Consider the following 27,670-nt stretch of genomic DNA (forward strand, 5'->3'; position numbering starts at 1 on the left):
AGATTGTCTTTCAATTTAGGGGGTTGCCTCACATGAAAATCGATCTTTAGTAACAATGCAATAATCTAGCAAACAGACCCAGGCATTCTACCATTTCAACAAAGAAAAGACGTGGAGCTCAATCTGTTTTACGCATCCGTTCTGCTCATAACAATGTCTTGAATGTGATTATGTAAAGGTCCTCTGACGTAAAACATAACCAAATTTTACATGTTCCGAATTTTTCTGAACATAAACTCCAATACATATTTATTAGCGAACCGAAATTGTGCATGTTGAATATTTTGACCATATTCTTTCATAACGTGCACAGTTTCCGTTTATGCATATATCCCTTTCACGTGCTCATAATAATACCAATCCGATTTTTTTTGTATATAAAGTCTCATCCTCGTATTTATTCCTTTCAGCGACTTCAGATGGATCGAAAAACAGCTTGGACAATCTGAGTGGAGGCCACTGTGAGACGCATAACATGAAACTCAAAATAAAAGTCTGTGATCACGATGGTACGTATAGATGGGAATCCTCATATTGAATTGCCAACACCTTTGCGGTGTTTCCACATTGCAATTCCAAGAACCGTTGCCATTCAGATCTCACAAATTTGTATGGTTACAATTAAGATTCACAACGTTTAATCTTTCACAGAAATATGTCCATTTATAATGCCCAAGTGCCCTTACACGTATGTATTCCACCGTAAAAGAAAAACAACAACGACTGCAAGTACAACGCATGCGCAAACAACCGAAACTACGCTTTGGACAGCCACTGAAGGGAAAGAACAAGCTCATAGGAATCCAAGTCCAACGACACAACACAAAGACACAACCGTTAATATAGAAACAGAAGAGAAAAAGTTTAAAAAAGAGTTATCACCTACGCTAACAACTGCATCACCAACCCAACCAAAAGTTGCAAAACATTCTTCAAATAATACGAGTAAGTTCAGGTTGAGAGAATTCGCACATGGCAACTTTGGCCGTGAAGTACCTTTAAGTTTAAGGAAACTTGACTGTTTCGAATATTTTCTTCTGCATTTGTACTCCCTAAAGGGAAAAAAATGTCTGCACGTTTCCAGCATAGAAAATCATTGGCATGTTGAAAGCCAATGCCCTATAGCTGAATCTGCCATTCATGGACAATGTAAGTTATGGTTGTCTCAGTAATATCTTATATAACTTTATTTTTGTAGTTTGGGGATCACAGAGAAAACACATTATCATTCATATTACCATGGCATTACTTATTTTGGTTTTAACATTATCCCTTGTTTATATTTTAATTACTAAAAGGTGAGTTTATTTTTATTGTCTTTGGTGTTTCAATTACCCAAAGAATGTCTATATTCACGATAATCTTTCAATGATTAATATAAGCACTTCTAACTTGCTGCAAAGACACATACTTCCCAGAAAACCCTTGGCTTCACGCCTAGCTTCACGCCTAGCTTCACGCCTAGCTTCACGCCTAGCTTCACGCCTAGCTTCACGCCTAGCTTCACGCCTAGCTTCACGCCTAGCTTCACGCCTAGCTTCACGCCTAGCTTCACGCCTAGCTTCGTTTAGATTCGAATTGCATTTCAAATGTCACGTCATCATGCATCTCAAATTTAAGGATAGAACGGCTGTATTCATTGGTAATGATTGCATGTAACTTCAGAAACGTGAAACATAGAGAGGCGGTTATTTCTTATCACACCATTATATTGACCCACTAGTACTTGAACACAACACAACATAGAGTAGGTAAACGATAATAACCTGCAATTACTATTGTATTGATGTCAGGAATCAACCAAAACCAAAACGCAAGGAACCACCAGTTGCATTCAGTTCCAAACTTTACCAAGAGCGACCGACAAGTACAATTACAATACCTCTGAATCTCGAACTAAACGAAGATGCACAGGCACTTTGATGCTTTTAAATTAAGAAGAAGGATTGGGAGTTGGAATTGTCGACTGGAAAATAAAAATTATCAGTCTATTCGTGGAATCCCCGAACCAGTCATAGAAGAAAGTTGATTAAATTAATAATTCGGCGTTCGGTGGTGGTTACGAAAGCTATAACAAGACTTACTAATTAATTTAAAAGAATGTGAAAAGTAAATTAAAATAATGTATTTGCCGTGCGCCCCAAAATGGTAAAAAAACAACCATTCATGAAATCATGAAACAGAAGTTCAAAAAGGAATTAAAAACTAAGTAATCATCAGTGAATTTCAAGATTTCAATATTCCTCATAACTTATATATTTAAATGTGACTAAAATTGTAGTACTTTGTAGCGTTGGCAACTTGGCGAGGAACTTTTGTAAACGTTTTTGAGATCCCCGTGATACATCTGCAGACATTACATCTAAATAATGTTGCCAACTAAAGTTAGTGACACTCACGTTTCTGGCAGATTAGAGAAATAGCCAGGAAAATATTAAAGGTTTTATTCATCGATACGATAATGAACCTGGATTTTACCATCAGTAATCCACGAATCGGAAGTTCCAAAAAAAGGCTAAATTATGTTTTAGGGTATATATGGATCAGTGTCTGAACAAGCCAATCGGAGCACTGAATCTGGAATACCAAAATGGCGGCGATCTAGTGCCTACATGATTTCAACATTTGACATTAGTAATGCTCAATCCATGTTTATTTTTATCAATGGTTTTTACCCTTCAAACCATTATAGCCTTTATGGGGAATGACCGATGGAATCGTTTCAGGACATAAACATTCGTAAAAAGATAGCTTTCAAGTGTAGTTTATCGCACCATAAATTAATTATTTAAATGATCTCGTCAATGCATCATCAGCAAAAGTTCTTTATCTTAAATTCCACATTGAAATGTTCCACCTCCAAATTCGTTTCTTAAAAGTTGATCTTTTTTTAATATTAACATAACTATATTGTAAATACATGTACATTCGATCTATTCTTTGAAAAAAAAATATATATATATTTGCTTTTTACTCTTTGGGATTCGAGGGTCTGTACTGGTAAAAGGGCAAAGGTCTGAGAACAGGGGCATTTAAAAATGTGGTTTATTACGGGCAGACTTTATTACGAACAAACGAAACACAGCTGGTTTTTAAATATCAGATAAAAATTACATAGGAGGCTTGGCATTAATATATAATTGTATATACAGGCCTACAATGTCAAAATCTTTGTGATGATGCACTAACAATTTGAATTGTGCACTGGTCAGTTGTGAATGTTTCAAGACTAATACAATGAGACTTATTGCAAAATTTCAAGTGAGAGCGCAAAAACTTTGGCGATGCAAACTAGGTTGGGGAGATAATACCACCCGCTCCACGCGTGGATGCGCGGTTACTAAGGTTTCCTGATCAGACAGTCCTCAACAATTCCATGAAAAATACTTGTCAATGCGGCTTTACTTGGACAGTAATCTTGTCAAATTTGACATATTCGCTGAATCTAAGGGGTTCAAGCTTACGCACTATGTGGAAGGACTTTCCGAATCCATTTTCGACCGAATCAAAGATTGGGAAAATCTACTTCCTAGCCGCCTTCAGGCCGATGACAAAGGCCTGGCAAAGAAATGCCGAGACTTCGTTGAACACACACACTTGATAAGTAAGAATGATTGGGATGGATACCATTGCTTCATCGGCATCCGAAATAGCCATGCTGTATTGTATTTTATACCAATAGAGTCGCGTGAAACTCCGTACAATATGACTGGTTGGCACAGATTCAGTTCCTGTTACGAAGTCGATATTATTCGCATTCACTTGGCATTCTCGACCGACGACACAAGCCGGTATGCTGTTTATGTCAATCAGCTGACTAGACAGTTTGAAGAAGTCCCGTTGTTTCTTTGCTGTAACGTACTAACTAGCTTCAAAGCACTGCAGGTTTTAGCGTACATAACGGCACTTCAGCTTGGAAATTACCGCGAGTTGGAATCGGACTGTTTGGAGTTTACGAAAGCGGCTAGCAGGTTAGCTTCACAGCAGTTTGCCACAGCGAGGGAGCAGGCCAAGTCCAAAGTGAATCTCGAAATACGGGTACAAGATAATCTAGACGATCTTACCATCACCAATTTTAAAAGCGAAGCGCTCTCTCGCCGCAACCGTTCAGCAAGATACCCAGTATTGTCTTCTGTGATGTTAAAGGAATCGGCTTCATGGATTAAGATGGTTTTTATCTCTTTACTTGTTGTCATAGCATATCATTTCTTATTCAGAGAAACGCGTACGTGACCGTTATTTAGCTTTATAACAATCGATTTTTTAGCATATGGTTAACATGATAACACGGGTTGAAACCTGAAAGTGTGTATATCTTGATAACAATTTGTTTTTATCACTAAATTTAGCATAAATAAACATGAACTATATATAAACTCCAAAGTTTGTTTCGCTTGAGTACCCCAAAGATGACAGAGTCTTGCGACCTCAATATTGCTCAAAATAATGACTAGACTAAAGGTATGGGTAGGAAGGTAGACTAAAGATTTTCTTTAGCCACGCTAAGCCTGATGGGCATCGTATATATATATATATATATATATATATATATATATATATATATATATATATATATATATATACCGTATATCGTATATATATATACACCCATTTGCAAAAACGTTGGCCGCAGATAGATAGATAGATAGATACCCGAAGTCTAATTAGAATTGCATATGATTACATTTGCATGGGATTTCAATCATATTACACAACATATGCAATTATAATTAGATTTCGAGTATCTATCTATCTATCTATCGCTATCTGTGGCCAACGTTTTTGCAAATGGGTGTATATATATAATTATATATATATATATATATATATATATATATATATATATATATACAGAGTGCTGGAGGGCTTCAGCCTCCACATTAGTCAAAATTTGTGATAATTCGGGCAATTTGTACTTGCATGCATGGGCAATCGGGCAATCTTCGGACTGTATTCGGACTGAAATCTTTGCCAAAATCTGTATGATTGGTACAGGCCTATAGCCGGGCTATTATTGCCAAAATCATTTGTTGCTGCCGTCAGTATTTTTAGAACCCGTATACTCTTATGCATGCGCTACCCTTACAGTTATACTATTTAACATGGCGGCCGCCTGGATTGAAAAAAGTATAGAGAAGAATCACACTTTTCAGTTACTTTACATTATAATTGCACTAATTGTTAATTCGGCGCTAAACGTTGTCAGTTACTTTGTACGTTTGTACATAAGGAGGTACGATTCATGATAACAACAAAGTCTATACCGTTCGTCAGACATAATAAAATTGTGGTTATCACAACATTACCAGTTGACACTGCCTGTCAATACAAAGTCATGGTTAAAACACGATAGTAAAATGTCGGCTAATTCACGAAATCCGTGTTAAAGCTTCAGCTTGTTTAATTCCTAAAAGCATGCAGCCCTCGAATTATTTTTGGTGATGTTTTATAAGGCAGCATGCTTGCAAATTTGCTAAAAGCATTACGTTTTCACTTGCATGCAGTTGGGGAAATATTGAACAATATGAACCAATCAGGGTAATAATGTTTTGTTCTTTCCGGCTAATCAGAATCAAGGAATTTGCCGCGACGTGTGATTAACTGAAGGAAGTTTGGGTTTTGAAGACAAGCATGCATGCAAACAGTTATGCTTTGTAATTAATAAGAAGATATACTTCGGCAATGGCCGTCTTTCTGTCCGTTTTTCTGGTGTTCATTGAAGAAATTTTGAAGGATATTGCTACCAAATACTGTCTAATGCCATTGCAGGTAATTCAAAGAAACTAAGTAAATCAACATACCGTATTGTACATAAATTCAACCCGTTTTGTTGAGTTCATGCACATGGACACGGCAGGCTGATTTAGCCATGACAGCTTTTTTTATAAATCTATCATCAGCATAGTTCGCTTTTTACGGTTTGATAAGGCTTACTTTGTTCTGTGTTCTCTATCGTTTTAGAACACAATTTATGGAGAGATAACAAAGTTCTGCCACTGTAAAGACCGCCAAGGTTAGTTAATTTTATGCTAGGCGGTTAGGCAATCCTCATCTCCCTATAGTATAGAATACTGAGTACATTAACATTTGAATTTGTCAACGAATGATTTGCCAAAATCTTAATATTAAACGACTGCTGCATTATTTGCAGCAACAAAGTCAGTCGTATTTTACTGGTATATGGGGATGGTTGTACCGACGAAGGTCGGATTACTATATATAATTGAAAGAAATTAAAACCAAAAAAATTGTCTTTCACCGACCAAAAGCAAAGACCAAAATTTTAATATAGTGGTATAGAACAGCTAGTGCTGTAGAATAATCAATAACACTATCCATATTTCTGCAGGAGATAAAGAAAACCGTTATTTTTATTTTAACCGACTGCTCAATGCAATGCCTTTTATTTTAAAATCTCTTTTATAATCCCTTTTATTTTAAAATCAATTTATACCAGTGAAAGTTATTATTTAGGCTGACAAAAAACTAACTCAGCATGTCAGATTGGCATGCTTCCACACGAGCGTCAGGGATAACAAAGAAACCGTAGGATACTGGGGGTAAGCTTATCTTATCCGGGGGTAATATTGAAATAGGTTCTACATTTGGTAAAAATGTATCGTCGACCATTTGAAGTACTTTTCCATTCAGTCTAACTGTCTGTGAGATCAGATTACCTTTTTCCCCTGGTGTTAACAAATACTGATCAACTGTCAGCTTTTCCAATCCATTTGTCAACACTAATTGTACGTCTTCGTGTTGGGTGTTGAGGGCTATCAGAACTAAACTACCAGGATTGTAAGAGGATCTCTCTGACATACAGTGAGCATAAACACGGATGGTGCGACCAAAGGATATGCTATTATGGACGTCAAGCACTCGAGAGCCGACCAGCGTTTTGTAAAGGAACGCTGACCAATAATCTGGGAAAGGATCCAGATTTTTTGAATTTATCAATGAATAAGATCCACTATAAAATGTCTGTCTTATGACGACACTTTGTTTTAGCCTTGCAGCAACCCCCAGTTTGTCAAGCCACATAAACCCAGCTATAAAGCTGTTTGAAACACCTGGTACACCTCCACCATACGCACTTGAGGTTTCTCCAAGCCAAGAGTCAATGGAGCTCGCACCAGACTCTTTCATAATACTTTCCACCTGTTGTATCTCCGTAATAAGATCGTCTAAGATTTTTGGATCGTAAAACTTGGACACCTCAGCTTGGTTATTGACGTAATATTGATGATATGTCATCCCATCTATGCTTCCATCCACGTTAGTTAAGAAGTCTTTTAAAAACCTATCCCTGAGTGGTGGTTTCCATGGTGATGACACGTCCGGTCCTACTATCATCTGACCGTATTCCGGATGCTCATTTAACAACTTTCTGAGGATTTTAAAATCGAAAGCTAATTCTTCACCAGTTATCGTCCAGTTAATTAGACCATGAAGATCAAAAGGCTCGTTTCCAAGTTCCCAGCTACAGCTAAAACCCAGAGCATGGATATATTCCATCAGCTGCTTTGCATTGGTATAGTTCCAATGGCGTGTATTTGAATCTCGCAGAAGAAGATTCAAGCCAAATATGATATTCAATCCAGTTTCATTGACAAATTTAAATAGCTTGTTTACATCGTCTCTAGTCATTGTGAAGTTGGTAAGAGGATCTACGCGTTGTTGTTCATGGGATGATGAATGCGTTTGTTGATCACATGATGTTTTGAAAGCATCCGTGTTTTCTGTTCGAGTTAGGTCGTTGTGATGGTCTTCATGTGGGTTGAACAATAAGAAGTCTTCATATGTACCACCTATTCTTAGGTAGGCTGGCGCCAGACCTTTGGCAAGGTTGTGTAGCTTTTCCGAACCAAAATCAAAGTGCTTCCAACGATCTCTGATTAAGGACGAACCCAGAGCGATTGAAAGAAACTTTTCGTCCGTATGATAGACATATTGCTTTGTATCAATGTCGACTTTATACAAACTTTGGTTTGAAGCGTCACTGCGAGCGAAAAGAAAGAACAGCAGGAAAAAAATACGATGGAAAACATTCATTCTGTCCATTTTGGCTTAAACAATCTGCTTTCAAATTCCAGCTTCCTTGTCAGTGATGTAAATATCAGATCGGATTGCAATGTCTAGGGGTCATAAGGTTGGGAATAATGCATGTAATCTTAGCCTGTGGGTGCTTCGTGCAATCAGGGTCGTTTCTTCTATAGTGTTTCTACTTATTCCCCAACTATAGGCCTATAGCGGCAGTGTCAGTCTGTAAACTGAAACTAAGATGCCACATTTTGAAACGAAGATGCCACAACTCTAAGCCTAAGGGACTTGACAAATTCTCGACGTGCTTTTTACGCTTGCGCGTCAAAATCAACATGTACAGGTTGAATTAAGAAATGAATTTAGCATGAATGTATTTATAATAATAAATGCATTCTGTAAATACTAATTATACTATTTAAAATAGGAAATGCATCATAATACTGATAAATTTTGTGCACTTTGAACTGGAAGTTGTATTTAGTCTCGTCTCGGAATTTGTATTTCGTTTTGTATCTGTGAATATTCCCCGATAATCACCTCGCCTTCGGCAAATAATTGTTAATTAGAATATACTTTACACAGTGGTATAATTACAAAGTTATTAATATCTGGCCTCTGATCGAACGACCTCGGATTATTACGCGATAATCAACTAAGTGAATTTTTCAAAATGGCGGCGAGTTGTTTTTGCCAAAGTGACAGATGAGGAAATACGTTACTTGAACACAAATACTGAACCTGAAAAAACAAAAGTAGTGAAAAAATTAGGCACAAAATTATTCTCAAGGTAAAAAATCACTTTGTAGAACGCTTTTATTTTATTTTGCGAAAACATTGTTTTATTTGAATCGCCGTAAAACTGTCCAGATATTTGTTTACATTTGTAAAACATCTATTTTATGCAAGAGATTCGCTTTCTCAATAAATCACCTTTGTAAATCACCTATACTAAAACAATTATTCACCTTAGGCTAGGTAAATATCGCTGAATAAAAACCTCGACTTCGTCTCGGTTTTTATTCAGCGATATTCACCTCGCCTTCGAGCTTCGGCGGCCGAAGTCGTTCGCCAATCAGAGAACTTTTTTGTACTATTAGTATTAGTATCATTACAGTTAAAACCTCAAAAGTTAACTATTTTAAACTGTTAAACGCTGTAAGGGCCGTTTTACCTTAGTGATCAGCATTTGTTTTCAGAGTTAACTTTGTTTATAGTTAACTCTTTTTTTTCAACTTTAGCTTTAACTTCTCAACCAAGTCTTCAGCAAATAAGGCAGCCCTCCTTCCTGGAATATGGAATTTAAACACACGCGAAAAAATATCGTCAACAGGTAGGGTTAACGTTAAATGAAAACCACACGTAGTGAAGTGCGTTTGATTAATTACAAAAATAAAATTGCCAAATGCAGGACAAGGCTTTATTATTGTACATTATATATATATATATATATATATATATATATATTTATATATATATATATATATATATATATATATATATATATATTATAATATATATATATATACACATGCACATGCGCAGACGCTTTCACCTTCGCTGCCTTGCTGGACAGCGGTTAACAATATTATGGTTTCGAGCCTTATGATTTCTTGTTTCGATTAAAGACGTTTAGTGAAAAACGACTGAAATATCCAATGAATATCATATTCGTAAACAGACAAGTTGAGGTTGCTGAATAAGTATACTTTTGTTTGCATTGTTAATAAGGTTACTCGGGGTAGTTCAGTACCGGGAATTTGACCTCCGAAAATAGGTATTAAAGTAATTGGAGTATTTCGGCGCTTTGGGGAAACAACGTCTATTTGAAACGCGGTAATGGTAGCTATAAACGCGTACAATATTCGCCTGATGTTATTTTTGAGTATAATCATATTGGATATATGTTATAAACCTTATTTGAAAAGTTTTTAAATAAATAAAACATGAATGCCACAGGCAGAGCTATGAATATAATATGGGTTCAAGGATGCAAAATTAAGTATTTCTGCTGAACGAATTCCTGCCTTTGCCTTTGGTTAGACAGGGAATATATATAACACAGTGTTATATCATATAATTTACCTTAAGGCCACTCGTCACCAACAAGAAAATGGCATGATAAACTAGTAAACAATTTTTGCTCGTGCCGTTTTATATACGGTCTTAGAACAGTATTCATCCGGAGAAAAGTGCATATATTTTTTGGAGTTAACTTTGTAAATAACATACTCTACTAGAAAAGCAGTTTCGAGCGTTGAAGTGTACGAACTATGTATGTGCCAATTGTGAATGGAAGGCTTATGGCTATATGGCGAACTATTTCAAACAATCACTCGGATTTCGTTTAAATTCCTTTGTAAGAATTGGTGGCTCTTAAAAGAGCCGGTTTTTTTAAATTCTTTGAATTTGAAGAACTTTACTGCTTCTTCTCGGTCTTCTTGGGCAAGAGGACAGCTTGGATATTCGGCAGAACACCACCTTGTGCTATGGTGACTCCGGAAAGAAGTTTGTTCAATTCTTCGTCGTTGCGAACGGCCAATTGAAGATGTCTTGGGATTATCCTGCTCTTCTTGTTGTCTCGGGCTGCGTTGCCGGCCAACTCGAGGATTTCAGCTGACAGATATTCAAGGACAGCTGCCAAATACACTGGAGCGCCAGCACCAACTCGCTCACCATAATTTCCTTTCCTCAGCAAACGGTGAATACGACCGACAGGGAATTGTAGACCAGCTCTAGACGAACGGGTTTTCGATTTGACACCCTTAGCTTTACCTTTGCCACGTCCTGACATTTTAAACTTTTCGAGAGAGTGAACGATATACTTTTCGAAACAAGCTGTATAAGCGGGAAATGTGAATGATGATATTTTGTCGCCTTGATCTCGTTTTTATACGCTTCATGCGGATAACTTAGAGATTCAAAATCCGTCTGTAATATGTTATCTTCGCAGACGTCCGACCTTTCTGCTAACCAATCAGATTTCAAGCCTGACACCCACGACTTATCCTTTGATCCACTTTAATGATCTTGAATAAATTACTTCATTAACCTAACCACGGTTACTAGGAAACCAAGATGGCGGTAAATACAAGTGTCTTGCGAAACTCAATTTTTCGCTTTACAGGGTTGAATTGCATTTCTTCTAAAATGAATTAAAATAACTTTAAGAAGACAACGTTAAATGCTCACACCAACGATTCTAAGGTCTCAGATTCGCTGTAAAATCTACGAGGTATTCGAAAAATAAATATACGCCACTCATGCCAATTCTTGGTGTGCGGCATCGATCGATGCAAAATACTAATAATAAATACCAATGCTAAACTAAGAATTCTGTAAATTAGTAGCTAATTGCTATCGATACTTTTTTTCAGTATCGACGTCGATAATTTCGATTTTTTTTTCACTTAGTTTTAACATTGATTTTTTATTTGGAAGTCTGCTACATAAAGCTAAAAGTTTTACTTGGAATTATTAAATGCATTATAGTGGTTGGCATCTAGACTAGAGAACGGTATCTGTCTTAAAGTACCAATTTCATCCGTGTTCGCTCGTAGTTGCCTGCAAGAACACCAATAAAATTGGGTATGCATGGTATCTGGGTATATAGGTTACAAGCTTAGCCCTGCTTTGCCGCCAATATAATTATTATTGAGTGTGGTCGTGGTGTAAACGGGGCTTATGTGTCTTTGTCAGACTTTAGTTTACAACATGGTATCTTCGGAGGGTATACGGCATTTCCAAATGTTTTCATTTTCTCTCAGCAAACTAGTACACGATCACGGATATAGATTTTGGCCGAATTTTGTAATAATTCCAATACCCCATAAACTTTGCCTTTGCCTTTGGACCGCTCGTTTTGATCTGATACACGGACTATATAACCTTCATGACAAAACCGATTCTAATGTTAATACTGCACATGTTTATAATTCAGTAAGCAGCATGACCATGGAAAGGACTCTAAGGGAGCTAAGGCACATAAGGTAAAATGTCTACCTTTTATCTAAACTATGTTGTCATCGAAATACCAACGTGGATAAATGCCTTGTCGCTGGCCATGGCAAGTTGTTCATTTTACCTCGATTTCCATTCTTAATATACTAATAAAATCACATCAGATTTTCAGTCAAATTTCAACACTGCACATTCAAATGCAACACTGCTTAATTAAATGACTACCAATGCTGCACTAAGACTATTATAAATGTTTAACTGTGTAATACTGCACCGTACAGGCAAACCTTATTAATTCGATAGATTTGGTATATTTATTTATTTGCTATCATTATCAAGCCATCGTCGATAAAGTGTATAATGGAGGGCAATATATGTTTTATCTGTAATGCAATATGTGTGGGAAGACAATCATAAGTGGGTGAACTCTTGAGTGGGTTAACTCTGTGGCATTTGTGGTTAGTCTCTGCCCAGCAGTTGATGTAGGTGTGAGCCGTTGTCCGATTGTTTTGCTCTACTTTGAATAAATTATGAATATTAATCTTTGTGTATTGGCTATTGGGTAACGCCTCGCTCAAACGAGATTGCGTCAGGGCGGGTTAGGAAGTGTTTTTGTGGGAGTCGGTGGGACTGCCAAGTTCGGATCCGGATGTTGTTCCTCTGTTGTAATATGTTTTGTAAGATCCAGGGTTTAAAGGGGTTTATTATTACGTATATATACAATATTACAATGTTTAATGTGACGGCGATGCGACATCAATTTAAATTTAAGATAAAATGTTCGGTAAAAGCTTTGCGGTGTCTGATGTCTCTCACATGATAGCAAATTTTTAGGTCCTCAAGACGTGATAATGGTAAATTCAACGTTGTGTGGAGAATAACAACGCTGTCTAGTATACTCTTGAGGCCACAAATTATTCCGCAATATTTTTGATCTTGCATGAAAATATTTAAATTCACGCCCGTCGTCGAGCTGTCGCATCTTGGATCTTATTAAGTTGCTAATAACACAAAATGTGTATATATAGGTCATTAACTTTTCATCAGCTAGTTGACAACAGTAAAGATAACACAAGATAAGATACTTTATTTAAAGAGGATAAAAAATGATTCGCAAAAGTTTATCTTATCCAGCTATATATATGAGTAATATTATGTAAATAAGCGAATTAGCTTGTAGGTACACCACGTAAGTATTTAATACTACAAAGCTTTCGGTCCGTTAACCCGGGCCATACTCATCAGTGCAGTATTGCAGTATTGAATTTGAAAACTTACGTGGTGTACCGAGAAGCTAATTCACTTATTTGTGGTCATCGTGCCAAATTATACAAGAATATTATCACAATAATACTCCCTAAATCTTGAACTGATATATCTTTTAAATTATTAAATCGGTTAAGAGGATTATAATTATATATAGTGGTTCCTGTTTTATTTAGTTCAGCCTAATATTTTATTTCCATCGTGCACATGACTTATAGTACTTATAGTACTATTTTGCTCTTTTCTGATATAAAACAAAAACATATCTCAACTCGCGCAATCCTGTTCCGCATGCATGCAATTATGCACCATGATCTTGCATTTGCAAAACCCCGCGCATCACCAATTCTTGATTTTTTTAAAGATCGAGCACGCCTTTGGTATACATCGCATATACGTGCGATGACAGTAGCTATACAACGTGGGCTTTGTTGACACTCAACCTAATGAATCTATAAACAATATATATATTTCAAAATGTCGCGGCTGAGTAAAGGGTTTTACTTTTGTTTAGGAAACACATGCCCTTGATCATCCTTGCTACAAATGATTGCAAAGAAAGTGATGGTTATTGCCAGTATATATACCAATGACATGAATCGTGTTAGGATATTAGCTGCATGTTTCCACTGCATTTCTAGAGCTTCACTTGCTGTGCTGTCTCTCATATTGTCCGCAATGATTGTAACGTTTTTGTTGCCTTCAAACGGACTCGGCTCCGCATTTTTCTGCAGCAGTTTCCCTAATCCTTTTTCTAGAAAGTAGATAAATATATTGCATCTTTAATACATTGCATTTTTTGCAGCTTTTCTCGTTCCTTTTTTATTGCAAAGCACAGAATGCACTGCTTCATTCGGTGCAGTTACAATAGATTGACCGTGCTATTCGCCGTGCTGACATTTTGTATTTTTGCCGAAAGGAGTCTATTCCTACGTCCACAGTGTTTTGAATAATAGGTGTTTTATGCTTCGAGGACAGCGGTTGTAAATAATATTTAACCAAGAATGCTGCATTTAAACCTTTTTAAATCATTATTATTCTATATCATTATTACCTTGAGTTTATTGACATAATTTAAATACAACAACGTATGAAAATATAAATTCTGTGGACTAGATGATGCAATTAAAACATCATTTCACAGGATTTCGTAGTCGGCCTCTAGCCATGCAATTACTGATAACAATTTAATAATGTGAATAAATAAGGCGATTTATGTTTTTCTTACTTTTCATCCATGAATTTTGCGGTTTAGGTACTTTTGTGTCCAAATTTACTTTGTCTGGGACAGGTTTGCTTCCTCCAGAGACTGATATTACTTGAACCTTTTTCTTTTTCTTTTGTTCAAATGTCATGAAAACCATCCTTCCCATATACCCGATTATGTATTTCTACAATGAAGTAATATCAAATTCTAATATGCAGGGCCTAAAGAAAAGGGGATATTAGAGAGTGGTTAACCTTTCACGAAACTTTTGTGAAATTGATAGCTCTGAGAATATACATGCATGCAACTCCCATGCATGCATTGCTAGTACTGCATGTGAAATTAACAGGGCCTACGGGGGGGGGGGGGGGGGGGGTACTGGGGATTTTCAAAGTAATGAGAAAACTTACTTGCACATAAGCACATAACGCAATTTTCAGATTAAAGAATTGACCTTTGCCCAGGCTACAGCGTCATGCATATCAGACCAAAGATATAGACCATATTCATGCAAGATGACGTTAGCGGTTGTTATTAATCTACTATTTCCCTAACTTTGTGTAAATAACGGAGAAACTAGGTCAGAGATCATTGTTGCGTTTTGGTTGGAAAAAGTACTCTCAAGCGAAAACAAGTAACAGAAGTTGCACATACCTGCACCCATGGAGGACAAGGTTCAGCGCTATGGTGTTCAAACTTGTGTATAAGACAGGTAATAGCCAAAACAGCAGATATTTCGATCACTGTGCAACAGTAATATTTAGCAATTAACGGAAGGTGATCTGAAGTGTTGGGCACTCTTGTTTCCACCATGAGGAAGAAAACGACAAGGGAAAGCAATATGGTTACACCGACTGCAAGTTGTTCGCCAGTTTCTGTTAAGTAAACCGATAAACGTATCAATCTTTGGCCTCCAAATTTGCGATACAGTAGATTTAATTTTTCCATTGCAAGAAAAAATGAGTTATTTAGTTCATTAACAATGCCTTTTCCAATTTCTTATGATGGCTAAAATAACTATAAATACTGATCGCGCGTGTTAAGAGTTCGAGAGTTACCGTTGGAAAACCACAGTTTTTCAATTTCATGATAAATTCAAATTTGCTTTTTACTTTACTCAATTGGGCGAGTTAAATTTTGATCGCTAATTTCTACTTAAAATTGTTGGATCATTTTTTGGCCACAGATGAGACGCGAAGGCGCGATTTTCTTTTTTTCATAGACGTGAACGACTGAATTAGTCACCGATTTTAAAATAAGCGCTCTTATACATCAGAGCATTCGTAACTAATTACTTATTCACATCTATCAAAAGAGAAAGATTGCAGCAAAAATCGCAAGTGTAAATGGTATTTTCTATCGCTCCAAGGCATATAGCAACGTTTAAGTGGTACCATGCAGACTGAATGACGTACCTGCTGGTGTCAAAAACACCATAGCTGTTAAGGCTGCAATGAGGGCACATGGTAGTATAAAATTTGATATGTAGAACAATGGCAGGCGTTTGATATGAATATCATACTGTATCTGCGCGACATCTTTGGCACAGCAACTGTGTCTCAAAGTATGCCTGTGTGCCCATGTTTCAAGAAGTTCCCATTGACTGTTCGGAGAAAACATGGATAAGTCAATTTCGGTGTTGATTGGATTGATGTCTTGACGGTCGATGTCTAACGTCCATGAGCCAATACGTAAGCTGCAGAACTGAAAAATAGAAGTGGCAGTGAAAATGATTTGCATGCATGGTTGAAACGTGAAATATATTTAGTCGTCTACGGTTTACCTGTTCGTCTAGTGGGAAATATTTGACGTTAATTCTGCACGAGCTCTTCAGAACTGCTGGAACAATCCAAGTGATACTGCCATTATATCTCAACAACAGTCTTGTTTTAGCGTCGTCGCGTTCAATGGGGTATTTATCGTCCGCACTTTTGAGAGAAACATGTAAAGTTGAATTATAGTGAAAATATATGCACTCCCCAAGTGGATACTGGTTAAAACCCAAAGTGGTTAGATCCCCCAGCAATAAGCAAGAAACTGAGAAAAAAGCTATATGTATCGAGTTGTATAGATAATATATAAATTTATTTTATTAATGATAATAAGTGAATTTAATAAATTAAAATAAAAGCTAAACTTAAGAACAATCAAAAATGGCAATATATTAGCAATATAATTTAATTTGATAATATATTAAATACTTTGCACACCAATGGGCCGATTCAAATTTTGTTTTTCTAAATGTGGTGGTATTTTTGTACATATTCTACCCAGGAGCAAATCATTAGCAATGAATATAGAGACAATTGATCGTAACGAAAAAGATGGCGGCATGTACATTTTACCAGAATGCATTGCGGGCATTAAGAATGATTGACTGAAAAACAAAGGCAAGAAATCTCCTAATGACGTGAAATGACGTGAAATTTTAACACTGCGAAGAAAATAACTTCCTGTTTCACGCCTGTACTTTAAAAGACGTCGGTTCGCTTTTTTAAACGATTTCCGACCGCAATGCACTCTAGTAAAATGTACATCCGCCATCTTTTTTGTTATGGTCAATTGGTGTTGCCGTTCCCTCTAAGTATAAACTAGTTTAAATATGTACTGTACGGGTTTACCAAGTTGACATACTTGTTATAGAGTAACAGGCGCGGTATCCAGAAATGTGATGAGTCGATGTTTATCTCTTTAATTCCACCGTAATCTGCCGGATTCCAGTTCAAAATTTCATCTTTCCATTCCTGCCATGATTAATGCGCAACAGTCGCAAATAGTCACTGTAGTTATTATCAGGGACCGCTGAAGATCGTAAGAGGGGGGGGGGGGGGGGGTGGAGGGGGATATTCATCACATATTCACGTTCAACCTTGTTAATTTCTTTTGAAATTGATTGTTTTTACGGTCTGCTAAAATGAATATATCAGTATTCCCCCCATTCACGATCTTCCCTTCTTTTATCATCTAGCTGCATTATATTATTTGCTATAGTTAAAGGTGACGCCCAGTCATAATGTAAACAAACAATTAAAAATTCTTGACAAACATTTTTTTTTTCAACTTACAATTTTCTGTAGAACATTTACTATCATCTTCTGCTGTTTTTCGTTCTGGTAAGGGAAAAAAGGCACTAAAAGTTAACAAAAATTGATAAAGAATTTGTGTTTATATCTTATAATCTGTGTTATGGCTACAATTAAAGTGGAAGTCAAGTCTGTATGTAAACAAATGGTTTGTTTACATTTTGAACTTCACATTTTTTTTAATACGATGTGCTGTCTGAATATCTAACACTATTTAGGTTCGTTACGCTTCTAAATTAATATGAACTAGAGTTTATGTTAAGAAAAAATAAGAAACATGCGAAATTTAGGGAATTTTCTCATCAGAAGGCCCACACCTTTTATGAGCAGAACCTATGTGCAGAACGGACTTGACTTCCACTTTAAGCTTCGCTCTCTTTTCCCAAAAGAAATACGTAAATGAACGGAATTATACTGGCTATTTACATGGTCCCGCTTAGCCGAGATTCAACGAAACGTGAGATGACTTTGAGCGGGTATTGAAATAAGCGGCTGTTTACATCAGCCCGGTTACCCGAGATTAAACGAAGCGTGAGATGACCCATGCTTTATTTATACTTACTATGTCGGAAATTTCTTTAAGGATAATTCCATGTCTAACGACAACAGGTTTACTTTCCTTCAAAACTGGACGCACGTACTTGTTGTAGCTTGTAAGATTTGTCAGCATTCTCACGAGCTCCGTCTCTTCATGATTTGCCATCGAAATAACTAGGAAGGAAAATATGCAGTGAAATTTGGCACAGTTATGTTGGAATAATATATCTTGGGCCAGTCCTGAGATCAGTGGATAGCCACGCACCATTGCTACTGCCTTGCTTTTTGGGATATTTTGGATAGAAAATATCTAGAACTAACGAAACAATACACCTTGCTTAAAGCCATTTAAGTGCACAAGACAGGGCGCTGTTGCTGGCCAACCTCGTACCCAGGGTCTTTACTCTGGCATGGGACCGGCGCTGCTCGCGATGATGGCTCTGGCAATCGAAATGGCGACCTTTGGAAAGTTATTTTACTTGTACATGCAGCTTCGCAACAGTCCAATGCAACACAAAATAAGCCGGTCATCTTTATTTACGCCTTATTCATAGCATATCATTGAACGCTGCCAATAAACCATTACGTAATAGTTTCCGTGTTTGGATGGCCTGATCTAAATACGCGGGAATGTTGCGAAGTTAAAAAAGCGCGCGAAACTCAAGCCGAAGGCGAGTGGTTTTTGCAGCTTTCCTTGACTCAACCAACATTCTCAAGTGTTGGATCAAACAGAAAAACCATTAGGTAATTTCCTTATAAAATAAAAACGACAAGTATTAACATTACACTGCAGTTTTAATTCTATAAACGAATTAAATTTCCGTGTTTGGGATGGCTGATCCAAACACGGGCTTCGACCAATCAGAACACGCGTTATATACATTTTTTTTATTATAAATCTTTTTGAACAGGAACGTCACTACGTAAATATTTTCAGCTGTTCATTGACTGTGAATACAATGAATTTCTAGGGAAATAAAACTTAAAATTTGCGCAGCGAGACTATAGCTACTCAGAGTGGCTGGGTCACTCTTTTTGGACTGTGAAAGCAATGATGCACGACGATCGTAAACGCGGTCTGAAAAATTCATTTTGAGCATTTTAGTTCTACTCAGTATAGATTAACTTGTTCCCATGTTTTCAAAGCGTAACATATTAGAAGGCAACACTTAACCATGTATATATAGAATACAATAATATACAATAATATACTACTAAATTCTACCGTCCATAGTTTCGAGTTTACGTGACTATATGCAAGTAACTAGTCTAAGGCAATTTAGCGACATTTTCCCCACATGTTCCTTCCTTTTTTATTCTAGAACTCCAGTTGACAACAAATGTCATGTAATTCATAGGATCTACATATATAGCTATATTTATTTTCGTATATGTGAGGTAAGTATATATATTTATATATATTCTTCAAGACATTCTGTCTGCATGCGATGACTGACGCCGATATTCCATTGCATGCATGGGTAAAGTTTGCGAGTAGGTACAATACAGCTTACCGCTTAATTTATTATACATTTATAGAAGGTGTTTATAATTCTTAAACATGCAGATAGCGTATGTAGTTACTAAATACATTGTATTTTCGAGCCTTATCTGAAAATACATACAAAAGTTCAATACTTTATCTTCTATAAAATCTATATATATTTAAGGATAAACAGAATACGACTGCGGATAAAAATCAAGCACAATGCGTCTAGTAACCTTAACTGCTGTTTTATTTATTGCCTTTTCCAGTTCTATTTAATTCCATTCATGCATCATATAATATGAGCTTAAAAGTTTATATTTAACAATAAGCTACGCTGAAAGGTGTTTACCTGGGAAAGAGAGACAGAATAAAATTACAAACAGCATCTTTCCTCCGAATTTACAAGTTCACGTATATTTACTGTCCAAAAGCTGCGATATGTTTGCATAATCGTATTTGCCGTAGTTAATGGATACCGCCGACAATTTCATAGCCAGCGAAACACCTGCGAAATTTTAAAATGTATTCATAAGGGATGTACAGGTGGTCAAGTGCCTATCTAATTATACAAAGGATAAGAAGCCGTTTTATTGCACTGTACTTGCCTGCCTAGCCGGTTGACTTAAGTCAGTGGCGAAAGTATTTGGGACACAAGGCTTTTAACTTATATACAAGTGGCTATTCCTTTATTTCGATCATGCGAGTCTATCGCGTTTTTTTAAAGTCTATATAAAGGCCTTATATGCACATTATACATAGAGTGAGAGGCAATAGAAACCACTGAGACCATTATGAACATTGTCTATATATTAAAGATATGGCGGTGTAAGTAGCTAAGAACTTTTACTTTTCCTAAAGCAGGATTTGAAATGAATTTCGTGCGAGTACACCTGCATGCTGGTAATCTATCTGCAAAATACTCCCCTTATGCATGATAATCTTCTTGGATATAATTTCGTGCATGATTGATAATTTAATTAAACTCACAGTCGTAGAGTGAAAAACCACTTAAAGCCTAATATGCAGGAGAGCAATATTTTAATTTGTAAGGATATTGTGAATGTTTATTGCAGCTCTAAACATCCCTGACGTGATGTTCCCCTTCGCAAAGCTTATAAAAGTTGGTTTGCATTAAAACCACCTTTAACATTACAGTACGACTTTGAAATGAACACACAGTTTTTTTTTCAGTGACAAGCTCTCATGCAGCCATATTTGATATGGACACAAAAATTGTCACAATGCATACTTGAAAATGAAATGCGTCGAGAAAAAACTACCGAGGTTAAAAAAAGAGTGATGACAGACAGGTTTCTTGGCTAGAACGCTAATTTGCATGAATTGGACTGGTCAGATTAATGGCAGACAGTCTTCAGTATTTAGAAAGGTGTGAAGAACGCCTTTTTTTTACCGTGCCGGATCTAAAAATGAAACTTCTAAAAAAGATTCACCTGAATAAATTTTGGGTCACACGCATAAATTGTCGAAGAAGAGTAGTAAGACATTTAATATGGTAAATAATTTATTGTGTCATAATGAATCAGCGTGTATTCAAAACCAAGTAACGTCATGTACATTGTGCATGCTATGGGATGTTATATCCTTTTATTGAAAATGGTGAATTTAATGTCTGCAAATGTGCTTTACGAATTAGCTATAAACAATACTTCAAAGAACATGGCCATAAAAGTCAGCAGTACGACTATAATATGAAGTATTAGGCCCAAGTCGTTCAGGACAGCTGCTGCTTGTTTCCACTCCACATCCCTCTTATTCACTTCATGCTCCTCTTTCACTACTTGAGCTATTTTGTTGTCCTCTTGTAGAACTTCTCTGCAATATTCTTTCTTGCCTATCACTTTCATTACAAACGTGTCTTTGGCATCTAAAAAGATACAATGTGAATATTCATGCTGTTGCATGGTCCAAGAGAGAATTACCCTGCTCTAAATCTCTCTTCATTTCTTTATTACCTTTTGCTGGATCGGGATTTTGTTTTTCATCAGTTTCTGAACTGTTTTTAGTATAGAACTTTTTGCCGAGTAGACGAGCACCGTATCCCAGTAGCAATTTCTAGAGATGACAATTAAAAAATGTTTTCTGAGCACATTGGCGCGTTAACAAAGCTCTCAAAAGAGAATATCGAGAAAATCAGCTCTCAAAAGAGAAAATCAGCTTGTATGGCGGTACTTTATATATTAAAGTCTGTTGTAATTGGTTGTTTTTTTGGTTGCGTATAAAATTTTGGAGATGATAATATCTTCCGGAGACATATAGAAACTACCTACCCGAACCCAGGAAGGAACTTCTTCTTCCGTCATGTGATGAAGACGTAATACAAGAACGTTCATGAAATATGAAAACCCCATTTGCAACATGGTAACAGAATAATAACCGCCGATGAGAGGCACACTCTCCGATGCTGGCATGTTCTCCGATACAAGCAGGAAAAAGAAAGACAGTCCAACCAGAGCACACATTCCTAAGATGCAATAATATATATATTTGCAAAAGCAGTTATACGTAGACCGTAATGCGAGCTTTCTAAAATGCTCTATGTACAAACCTTGTTGAAGTTTATTTGCGATTAACAGGGAAGTAAGCAGCGTGCGATTCATTCAGTATGGAACGATCAATATTTTAAAATCATTCTTCCGTACGAAGAGGCGTTACGGGTTTGGTTGCATGCGTCATTTTATTACGCAATTTGTGTTGTCAAAAATATTATTCAAAGATTGCCTTAGTGCGGACTGAAAATAGAGATATTGACAATGCATCATGGGGCTACATTTAGACGAGCCACTTGTTTACGTCCCTAAACAAATCCCCCGATGCATCACGAACTCGTTTTCACTATTCCTTGGAATTAAAAAAATATATTAAATTCTTACCGACAGTAATCCTTTCACTGCAGTCTTGTGGCAACAAAAAAATGGTTGCGGCCAACATGGCTATCAAGGCACAGGGGATGATGAAATATATGGCGTAGTAGAGGACCTGGCGACGGATTTTGAGGTTGTATGTGACATCATAATAAGGTTCCGGGCAGCAACCGTAGACTATCTTATTTAATTTGGTTGTAAACTCAAGAATCTCCCATTCCCCGCTTTTGGTGTACCCTGTCAAGTCTCCGCCCTAGAATAATATAATAGTCAGATCGTTTACTCTTCGCACTTAATCTGACAGCCTATTTCTTGGTCAATCAGTAATTTGTGTTGAATACCTTGTCCCTGCTTTTTACATCAAGCTCGAAACCATTAAGAGCCCAGGATCCGAATTTGAAAGTACATTCTTGTTTGTCGAAGGGGTAGTTAGCGACATTCGTTTTGCACGAACTTTCTATTTTTTTAGAAAATCTGTAAATTATCTGGCCTGTGTGATGTAGCAGGGCATGCCCTCTGTGCATTCCAACTGTTTGGTCCATGTTTAAACTAAAAAAATACAGTGTTGAAATGTTAAAAATAATTGCCTATAAAGGTATATATAGAAATTAGTAAAAAGTCATGAGTTTTAGCCAACCTATTGTAGAGAATAATATCTGGCATCCAAATCATTTTCGTAGGGACCTTAAGTGTCTTAATTCCATGGTATTTCGCTGGATTCCACGTTAGTTGCTGAACAGACCACTCCTGAAGAAGTAGAAAGAGTGGAAAGAATGCTCAATAAATGGCATGCATGCATCATGTATATCATTCTGGAGCCGGTTGTATCAAGCCCGCGTTTATATAGCTTAAACGGTGGATAAGTCAAATTTAAATAACATGCACGCTTACATCTCTCTTGAATGATTCAACTAGAATATATTATGCACTGAATTTGTAGTTGTAAACAGAGTCTTCGTATTAAGGTTAAAAACATTTAGTTTGCTTCTTGAATAAAACGATAGACTTAATTAATTGCTTTCTATTTTGTATACTTAACCACCGCGTTTAAGCTAAACGGGCTTGATACAACCGGCCCCTGATCTATTATTAGCGGTAATAACTCCACAATATTGTATATAGCTGAAGGCAAGAAAAGGTTATTCAAAAATATTTAGGATTATTATAATTCATGCAAGTGTTAAAACACGGTCGCTATTATGCACAATCCGACTTATAAGCCTGATTTCGGCAAAAATATGTACAATGCATGCATGTCTTTTTAACTGTTTTACCAGTGTTTGAACAACGTGTGAGACCAGCACTTGTCTTTTTTCATCCTTAAAAAGAAGGAAACAATTGCCATTTAGTATTTTCATCTGTAAAAATTGCATAAAACGGCATGAAAGCGTTTTTATAAACTTGCAGTAAATTCTTGGGGTAACTGCTTTCTAGAAACACGAATTAAAATTTAATGTTAAGCCAGCTATATATAAGTTTTTTATAGCCTGATCTTCCTCTGCCAAAAGAAGAAAACATTAGGAATATCGGAAAACTTTGAAAAATAAACTTCATGCATTTGTGCATGGTTACAGGCCTCGTAACCTCAAGAGCTGGTGGGCAATTGTGTGCCAGTTTCCCTATTCTCAAAAAAAACGCATATAGATGAAAGTTTATCGAGTTGTTTTAAACGCATGTGATTTCGCGTTTGCTAGTTTGTTGTCGTCATAACACATATAATATAGTCCTTTGCGCAAAATAGGCATTAATTGCCGACTTTATTGTATGTCTGTTTGCAAATATAGTTAAGTATATTTTAAATTATTTGTTGTTGTATCAGTCGTATTTGTATTTTTACGCATACAATTTTCGGGACTATGACCCATGCTTAAGTTTATAGTCGTTTCATGTAGAATATGCCGCTGAAACGTTTCACGCATGAACTAACCAAATTTTCGATCTGTTGTAGCGCTAAGCCTATTGAGACGTTCACAGGCACATTTAGGCCACGTCCAACAGAGGGAACAATTCGCTTGTCATGTCTACTCGCATTGAAGAGGTATTCCATCAGTTCCAATGATGTCTTTTCTTGTACACTAAAACCTGTAGTTAAAAATACATGTACAATTTTGAATTGACAGGCCGTTTAAGTAGACCGGGCTATACATGATATGTTTTTCCCGTTTAAACGGCTCACTCGTGACAAATTTACAACCTCCGCTATAGTTGGATCCATCAAGGCCGCTGAAAGTATTTTCTATACTCGAGATTTTGGCATGTTGAACAAATATTTGAATTCTATTTAATTTCTTAGAGTCATTATTTTTTTCGATACTACTATATTATAGTTTATCCCCACGAAATTTTATTAAGTAAACTATTTTTAAACGGTTAACGGTCTATGCATTTGGTGGGTATAGCGCCAACGAACCGATGGGATTGGACTGAGTTCGTTCCGATAGAATATAAAGTTATAGTATAGTCTTAGAGTAGGTCAATGATTGAATATGAAAATTTTATACACAGTCGTGCGATATGAAATGGCTAACTAATAAATTGGCCGGAAACGTATATGCTTATATAAGAGTTTATATATTCGCATGGGATTGGATATCGATATATTGCCTATACCTGTATGTTTAATACAAGATATATCATCGGAGATATTGAGAGAAATGCGATTATTTCGTGCAGTGACTATATAACTATTCAAGATTACAAGAACCTTTTATATATGCATGCATGTTGCATAGGTATATATCACGACTTACCTGGCAACAAACAAAGGCTGAAAAAAAACAGCAACATGATATTGTATCAATCTATTTTAGGATCTTTTTAGCTTAACTGTTAAATCCAACCTCTCATTCTTCCATAGCTGAATTTGTGTATCGATTTAGAAGTTATATATTTTTGAGCCATGCATACATAACGAATATATATATGTTTGATGGATACATTTTTGTTTGTTTTATCAGTGAACAGACGAGAATGTATTTGCATACATATTTAATCAGTTCTTAAGAAATGGTAACCGCATATAGACAGGTGGTAAAAGAGTCCGACAACCTGAGTGCTTTCTTCGTGATCGTAGTATATGGATATTATATGTATACATATACACAACTTGCGTAATAGATTTTAAGCCTGATTTAAAGCGCTCACAAAAAGCCTTTTTATAGTGCTCGACAGTCGACACTATACTTTAATGATTTACATCAAACGTGAATCCACCGCACCAATTAGCTATCCAAGTTATTAAACCTGTCAAATTTGTTTTGCTGCCTTATAATAGCCGACAGTTTTGTTGATATTTTGTTGCATAAAAGACTGCCTATATCCCCATACAAGTTTTTTTGTTATTCAAAATCTTAGTGATAATATAGTTTTGGATTGAAGCCGCGGCCAGTGTAATGTTACACAATGTATTTAATATATGTTGTAACAGGTAATCAACATCGCAAATGACTGTATATAGACGTACACGCTTTCTTTTCGGGACAGCTGCATTGCGCTAGACTTCCTGTGCGTTGGCAAGTGAACAAATGTGTTAGCGATGCTGCACGAAAAATCGCGCTTCGTTCCTTGCAGCAGTTCTACTTCAACGAAACAGACTTTAAGCTAGTTTTTAAAACGATATATATATATATATATATATATATATATATATATATATATATATATATATATATATATATATATATATAATATTATATGCATAGGTAGTGTCCAATGGGGAAAAAATCTTCAAAAAATACGTTAAAAAATAGACAATTTGGCTGTAACTGCATGCTAAACATCATATCCTCAGAGGAAGTGAACGTATCAAAAAATGCGGAGATTGTAAATACGAGAAAAAGGCACTTAAACGATAACAGCTCTTTACCAATATATACTTCAAACAGCGTATATAGCGGCCCAATATTTATTCTATTGCAACTATATCGGACGCTATCGTTATTTGATTTATTATGATATTCATTTTGAAATAATTAAGTGGTGCTTCTTGCAATCTGATTGGTCAAAAATAGTGTGATTAATTCCCAAATCGTACTATTTTCGAGCATTCAGTTTTGTATGATTTCAAAATGAATATAATATATAAATGAATATATGATATATAAAATGAATATATAAATTGCACTTCGTGTCGAGTGCGATTTGTAATCACAAGTTTGCTTGCACACCAAATTGCAAATCACCGAGTGCAATTACCATTATTTATCTTTACCTTTCGATTTACATCACCAAAAATTTGGGAAGAAATTCCATGTTATATAAAAAAGTCAAGTTCAGTTTTAAGTTTTTAAGAGACGGTAAAGTCAATTTCTTATTTCTTTGCAAAAATGAACACCTGCACAATTCTGCCATTCCGCCGTCATTTAGTCTGCTTCTGTATTATTGAATAACATATAAATACAGTACGCGTACGTTATATAAACAAACCCATTAACTGGATTTATGTATATATACACCCGCCCTAGATAAGCAAACTAAGAAATGACAGAATCTTGGAAGAGACTGATTACATAGATAATATCCAAACGAAGGCAATATGCTGTTGGGTTCGACAAAGCTTCCTTTGTTCGGCTTATTAAACAATTATTGCATGTTTATGACTTTTTACTTTAAATAGCAATTCAGAATGGTGTCAAGTACAATTCGTGTATCCAAACTGTGATTTTGAAAAGAAAATATTTGGATATACTCATCATACATGCATGCTTCGACCGCTAAGTTTCGACCCTAATATTATAACGGTCTGCATTTGAAGTCCGAAATTGAAGTCCGATAAATACTGTGTGGTGCAAATTCGGCTCTTCAAGAAACCAATGTGCATACTCGTGATGGCGTTCTACAACATCCTGTCTGTTTCGTTCGGCTGGCACACGATGTGATAACTTCAATGTAAACAGCATGCCTTCCAAATGCTTTGATATGGTGCGGTCAGTGACATATGGTTCTTTTTCGGTTCGAGTTTAATTAACGGTTTTTCAAATGTCCTTTTTTATGTTTCAAGGTGAATAATTATACATATCAGCACACTGAAGAGTCCAACGGGACCACATTTTATGCCTTAATACTAATGACTTTTTCTTGCAGTTTAATGTATTTTGATTTATTGTTATTGTTGTTGTAAAAATGATAATGATTAATAAGTTGATGCAATTGTTCTGTGTTTCGTCTCATTGATTTTCACTTTACGGAATATATAATGAGGTGTTGT

General features: G+C 36.2%; 6 protein-coding genes and 1 long non-coding RNA gene across 13 annotated transcripts in view; 4 read left to right on the forward strand and 3 right to left on the reverse strand.

The window, feature by feature from the left end:
• LOC114531031 overlaps window positions 1-2,929 on the forward strand; it is a 35,735-nt gene extending 32,806 nt beyond the window's left edge. For all 7 annotated transcript variants that reach the window (XM_028552666.1, XM_028552664.1, XM_028552668.1 and 4 more), the window contains exons 4-7: window positions 411-509; window positions 652-945; window positions 1,199-1,298; window positions 1,794-2,929. In XM_028552666.1, the coding sequence (XP_028408467.1) occupies window positions 411-509; window positions 652-945; window positions 1,199-1,298; window positions 1,794-1,923 (623 nt within the window). In that variant the 3' untranslated portion in view covers window positions 1,924-2,929. The remainder of the gene's footprint in view (window positions 1-410; window positions 510-651; window positions 946-1,198; window positions 1,299-1,793) is intronic.
• Window positions 2,930-3,335: 406 nt separating this feature from the next.
• On the forward strand, window positions 3,336-4,353 carry LOC114531135. Its single transcript, XM_028552786.1, has one exon. The coding sequence runs from the start codon at window positions 3,394-3,396 to the stop codon at window positions 4,231-4,233; it is 840 nt and encodes a 279-aa protein (XP_028408587.1). The 5' UTR covers window positions 3,336-3,393; the 3' UTR covers window positions 4,234-4,353.
• A 1,259-nt stretch (window positions 4,354-5,612) lies between these two features.
• LOC114531093 lies at window positions 5,613-23,317 on the forward strand. Its single transcript, XR_003687818.1, has 6 exons — window positions 5,613-5,769; window positions 5,962-6,013; window positions 9,282-9,373; window positions 19,416-19,491; window positions 22,480-22,597; window positions 23,145-23,317. It is a non-coding gene; the product is annotated as an uncharacterized LOC114531093 (long non-coding RNA).
• On the reverse strand, window positions 6,385-8,138 carry LOC114531089 (heparanase-like). The gene has a single exon (XM_028552736.1). The coding sequence runs from the start codon at window positions 8,059-8,061 to the stop codon at window positions 6,487-6,489; it is 1,575 nt and encodes a 524-aa protein (XP_028408537.1). The 5' UTR covers window positions 8,062-8,138; the 3' UTR covers window positions 6,385-6,486.
• LOC114531090 (acetylcholine receptor subunit alpha-1-A-like) lies at window positions 13,068-20,830 on the reverse strand. Its single transcript, XM_028552737.1, has 9 exons — window positions 19,932-20,830; window positions 18,119-18,267; window positions 17,539-17,583; window positions 17,108-17,217; window positions 16,257-16,401; window positions 15,889-16,177; window positions 15,128-15,348; window positions 14,495-14,657; window positions 13,068-14,020 (listed from the first exon to the last, which is right to left on the reverse strand). The coding sequence occupies exons 1-9, from the start codon at window positions 19,966-19,968 to the stop codon at window positions 13,767-13,769; spliced, it is 1,413 nt and encodes a 470-aa protein (XP_028408538.1). The 5' UTR covers window positions 19,969-20,830; the 3' UTR covers window positions 13,068-13,766.
• Window positions 21,083-26,057, reverse strand: LOC114531091 (neuronal acetylcholine receptor subunit alpha-10-like). Its single transcript, XM_028552738.1, has 9 exons — window positions 25,215-26,057; window positions 24,392-24,546; window positions 23,739-23,783; window positions 23,102-23,211; window positions 22,806-23,013; window positions 22,474-22,717; window positions 21,871-22,064; window positions 21,556-21,655; window positions 21,083-21,467 (listed from the first exon to the last, which is right to left on the reverse strand). Exons 1-9 carry the CDS (start codon window positions 25,249-25,251, stop codon window positions 21,226-21,228), a joined length of 1,335 nt encoding a protein of 444 aa, XP_028408539.1. The 5' UTR covers window positions 25,252-26,057; the 3' UTR covers window positions 21,083-21,225.
• The window catches only part of LOC114531087, a 38,709-nt gene continuing 35,052 nt past the window's right edge, over window positions 24,014-27,670 (forward strand). The window contains exon 1 of the mRNA XM_028552729.1: window positions 24,014-24,502. Coding sequence (XP_028408530.1) covers window positions 24,482-24,502 — 21 coding nt within the window. The 5' untranslated portion in view covers window positions 24,014-24,481. The remainder of the gene's footprint in view (window positions 24,503-27,670) is intronic.

Source organism: Dendronephthya gigantea, unplaced genomic scaffold, assembly GCF_004324835.1.
Source record: "Dendronephthya gigantea isolate DGI-Jeju-01 unplaced genomic scaffold, DenGig_1.0 000068F, whole genome shotgun sequence".
NCBI lineage: Eukaryota > Metazoa > Cnidaria > Anthozoa > Malacalcyonacea > Nephtheidae > Dendronephthya > Dendronephthya gigantea.

Bases quoted from the DNA above. Each gene is read 5' to 3' on its own strand.
- LOC114531089 (XM_028552736.1), bottom strand. From the start codon at position 8,061: ATGGACAGAATGAATGTTTTCCATCGTATTTTTTTCCTGCTGTTCTTT.
- LOC114531135 (XM_028552786.1), top strand. From the start codon at position 3,394: ATGCGGCTTTACTTGGACAGTAATCTTGTCAAATTTGACATATTCGCT.
- LOC114531091 (XM_028552738.1), bottom strand. From the start codon at position 25,251: ATGTTGCTGTTTTTTTTCAGCCTTTGTTTGTTGCCAG. The intron at 23,014-23,101 runs GTTGGCTAAAAC...GTATTTTTTTAG, and splicing joins GATATTATTCTCTACAATAG to TTTAAACATGGACCAAACAG. The intron at 22,718-22,805 runs GTATTCAACACA...ATATTATTCTAG, and splicing joins ATGTAAAAAGCAGGGACAAG to GGCGGAGACTTGACAGGGTA.
- LOC114531090 (XM_028552737.1), bottom strand. From the start codon at position 19,968: ATGCTGTTTGTAATTTTATTCTGTCTCTCTTTCCCAG. The intron at 17,218-17,538 runs GTAAGTTGAAAA...TAATCATGGCAG, and splicing joins TAAATGTTCTACAGAAAATT to GAATGGAAAGATGAAATTTT. The intron at 14,021-14,494 runs GTAAGAAAAACA...TCTACTTTCTAG, and splicing joins GCAAAATTCATGGATGAAAA to AAAAAGGATTAGGGAAACTG.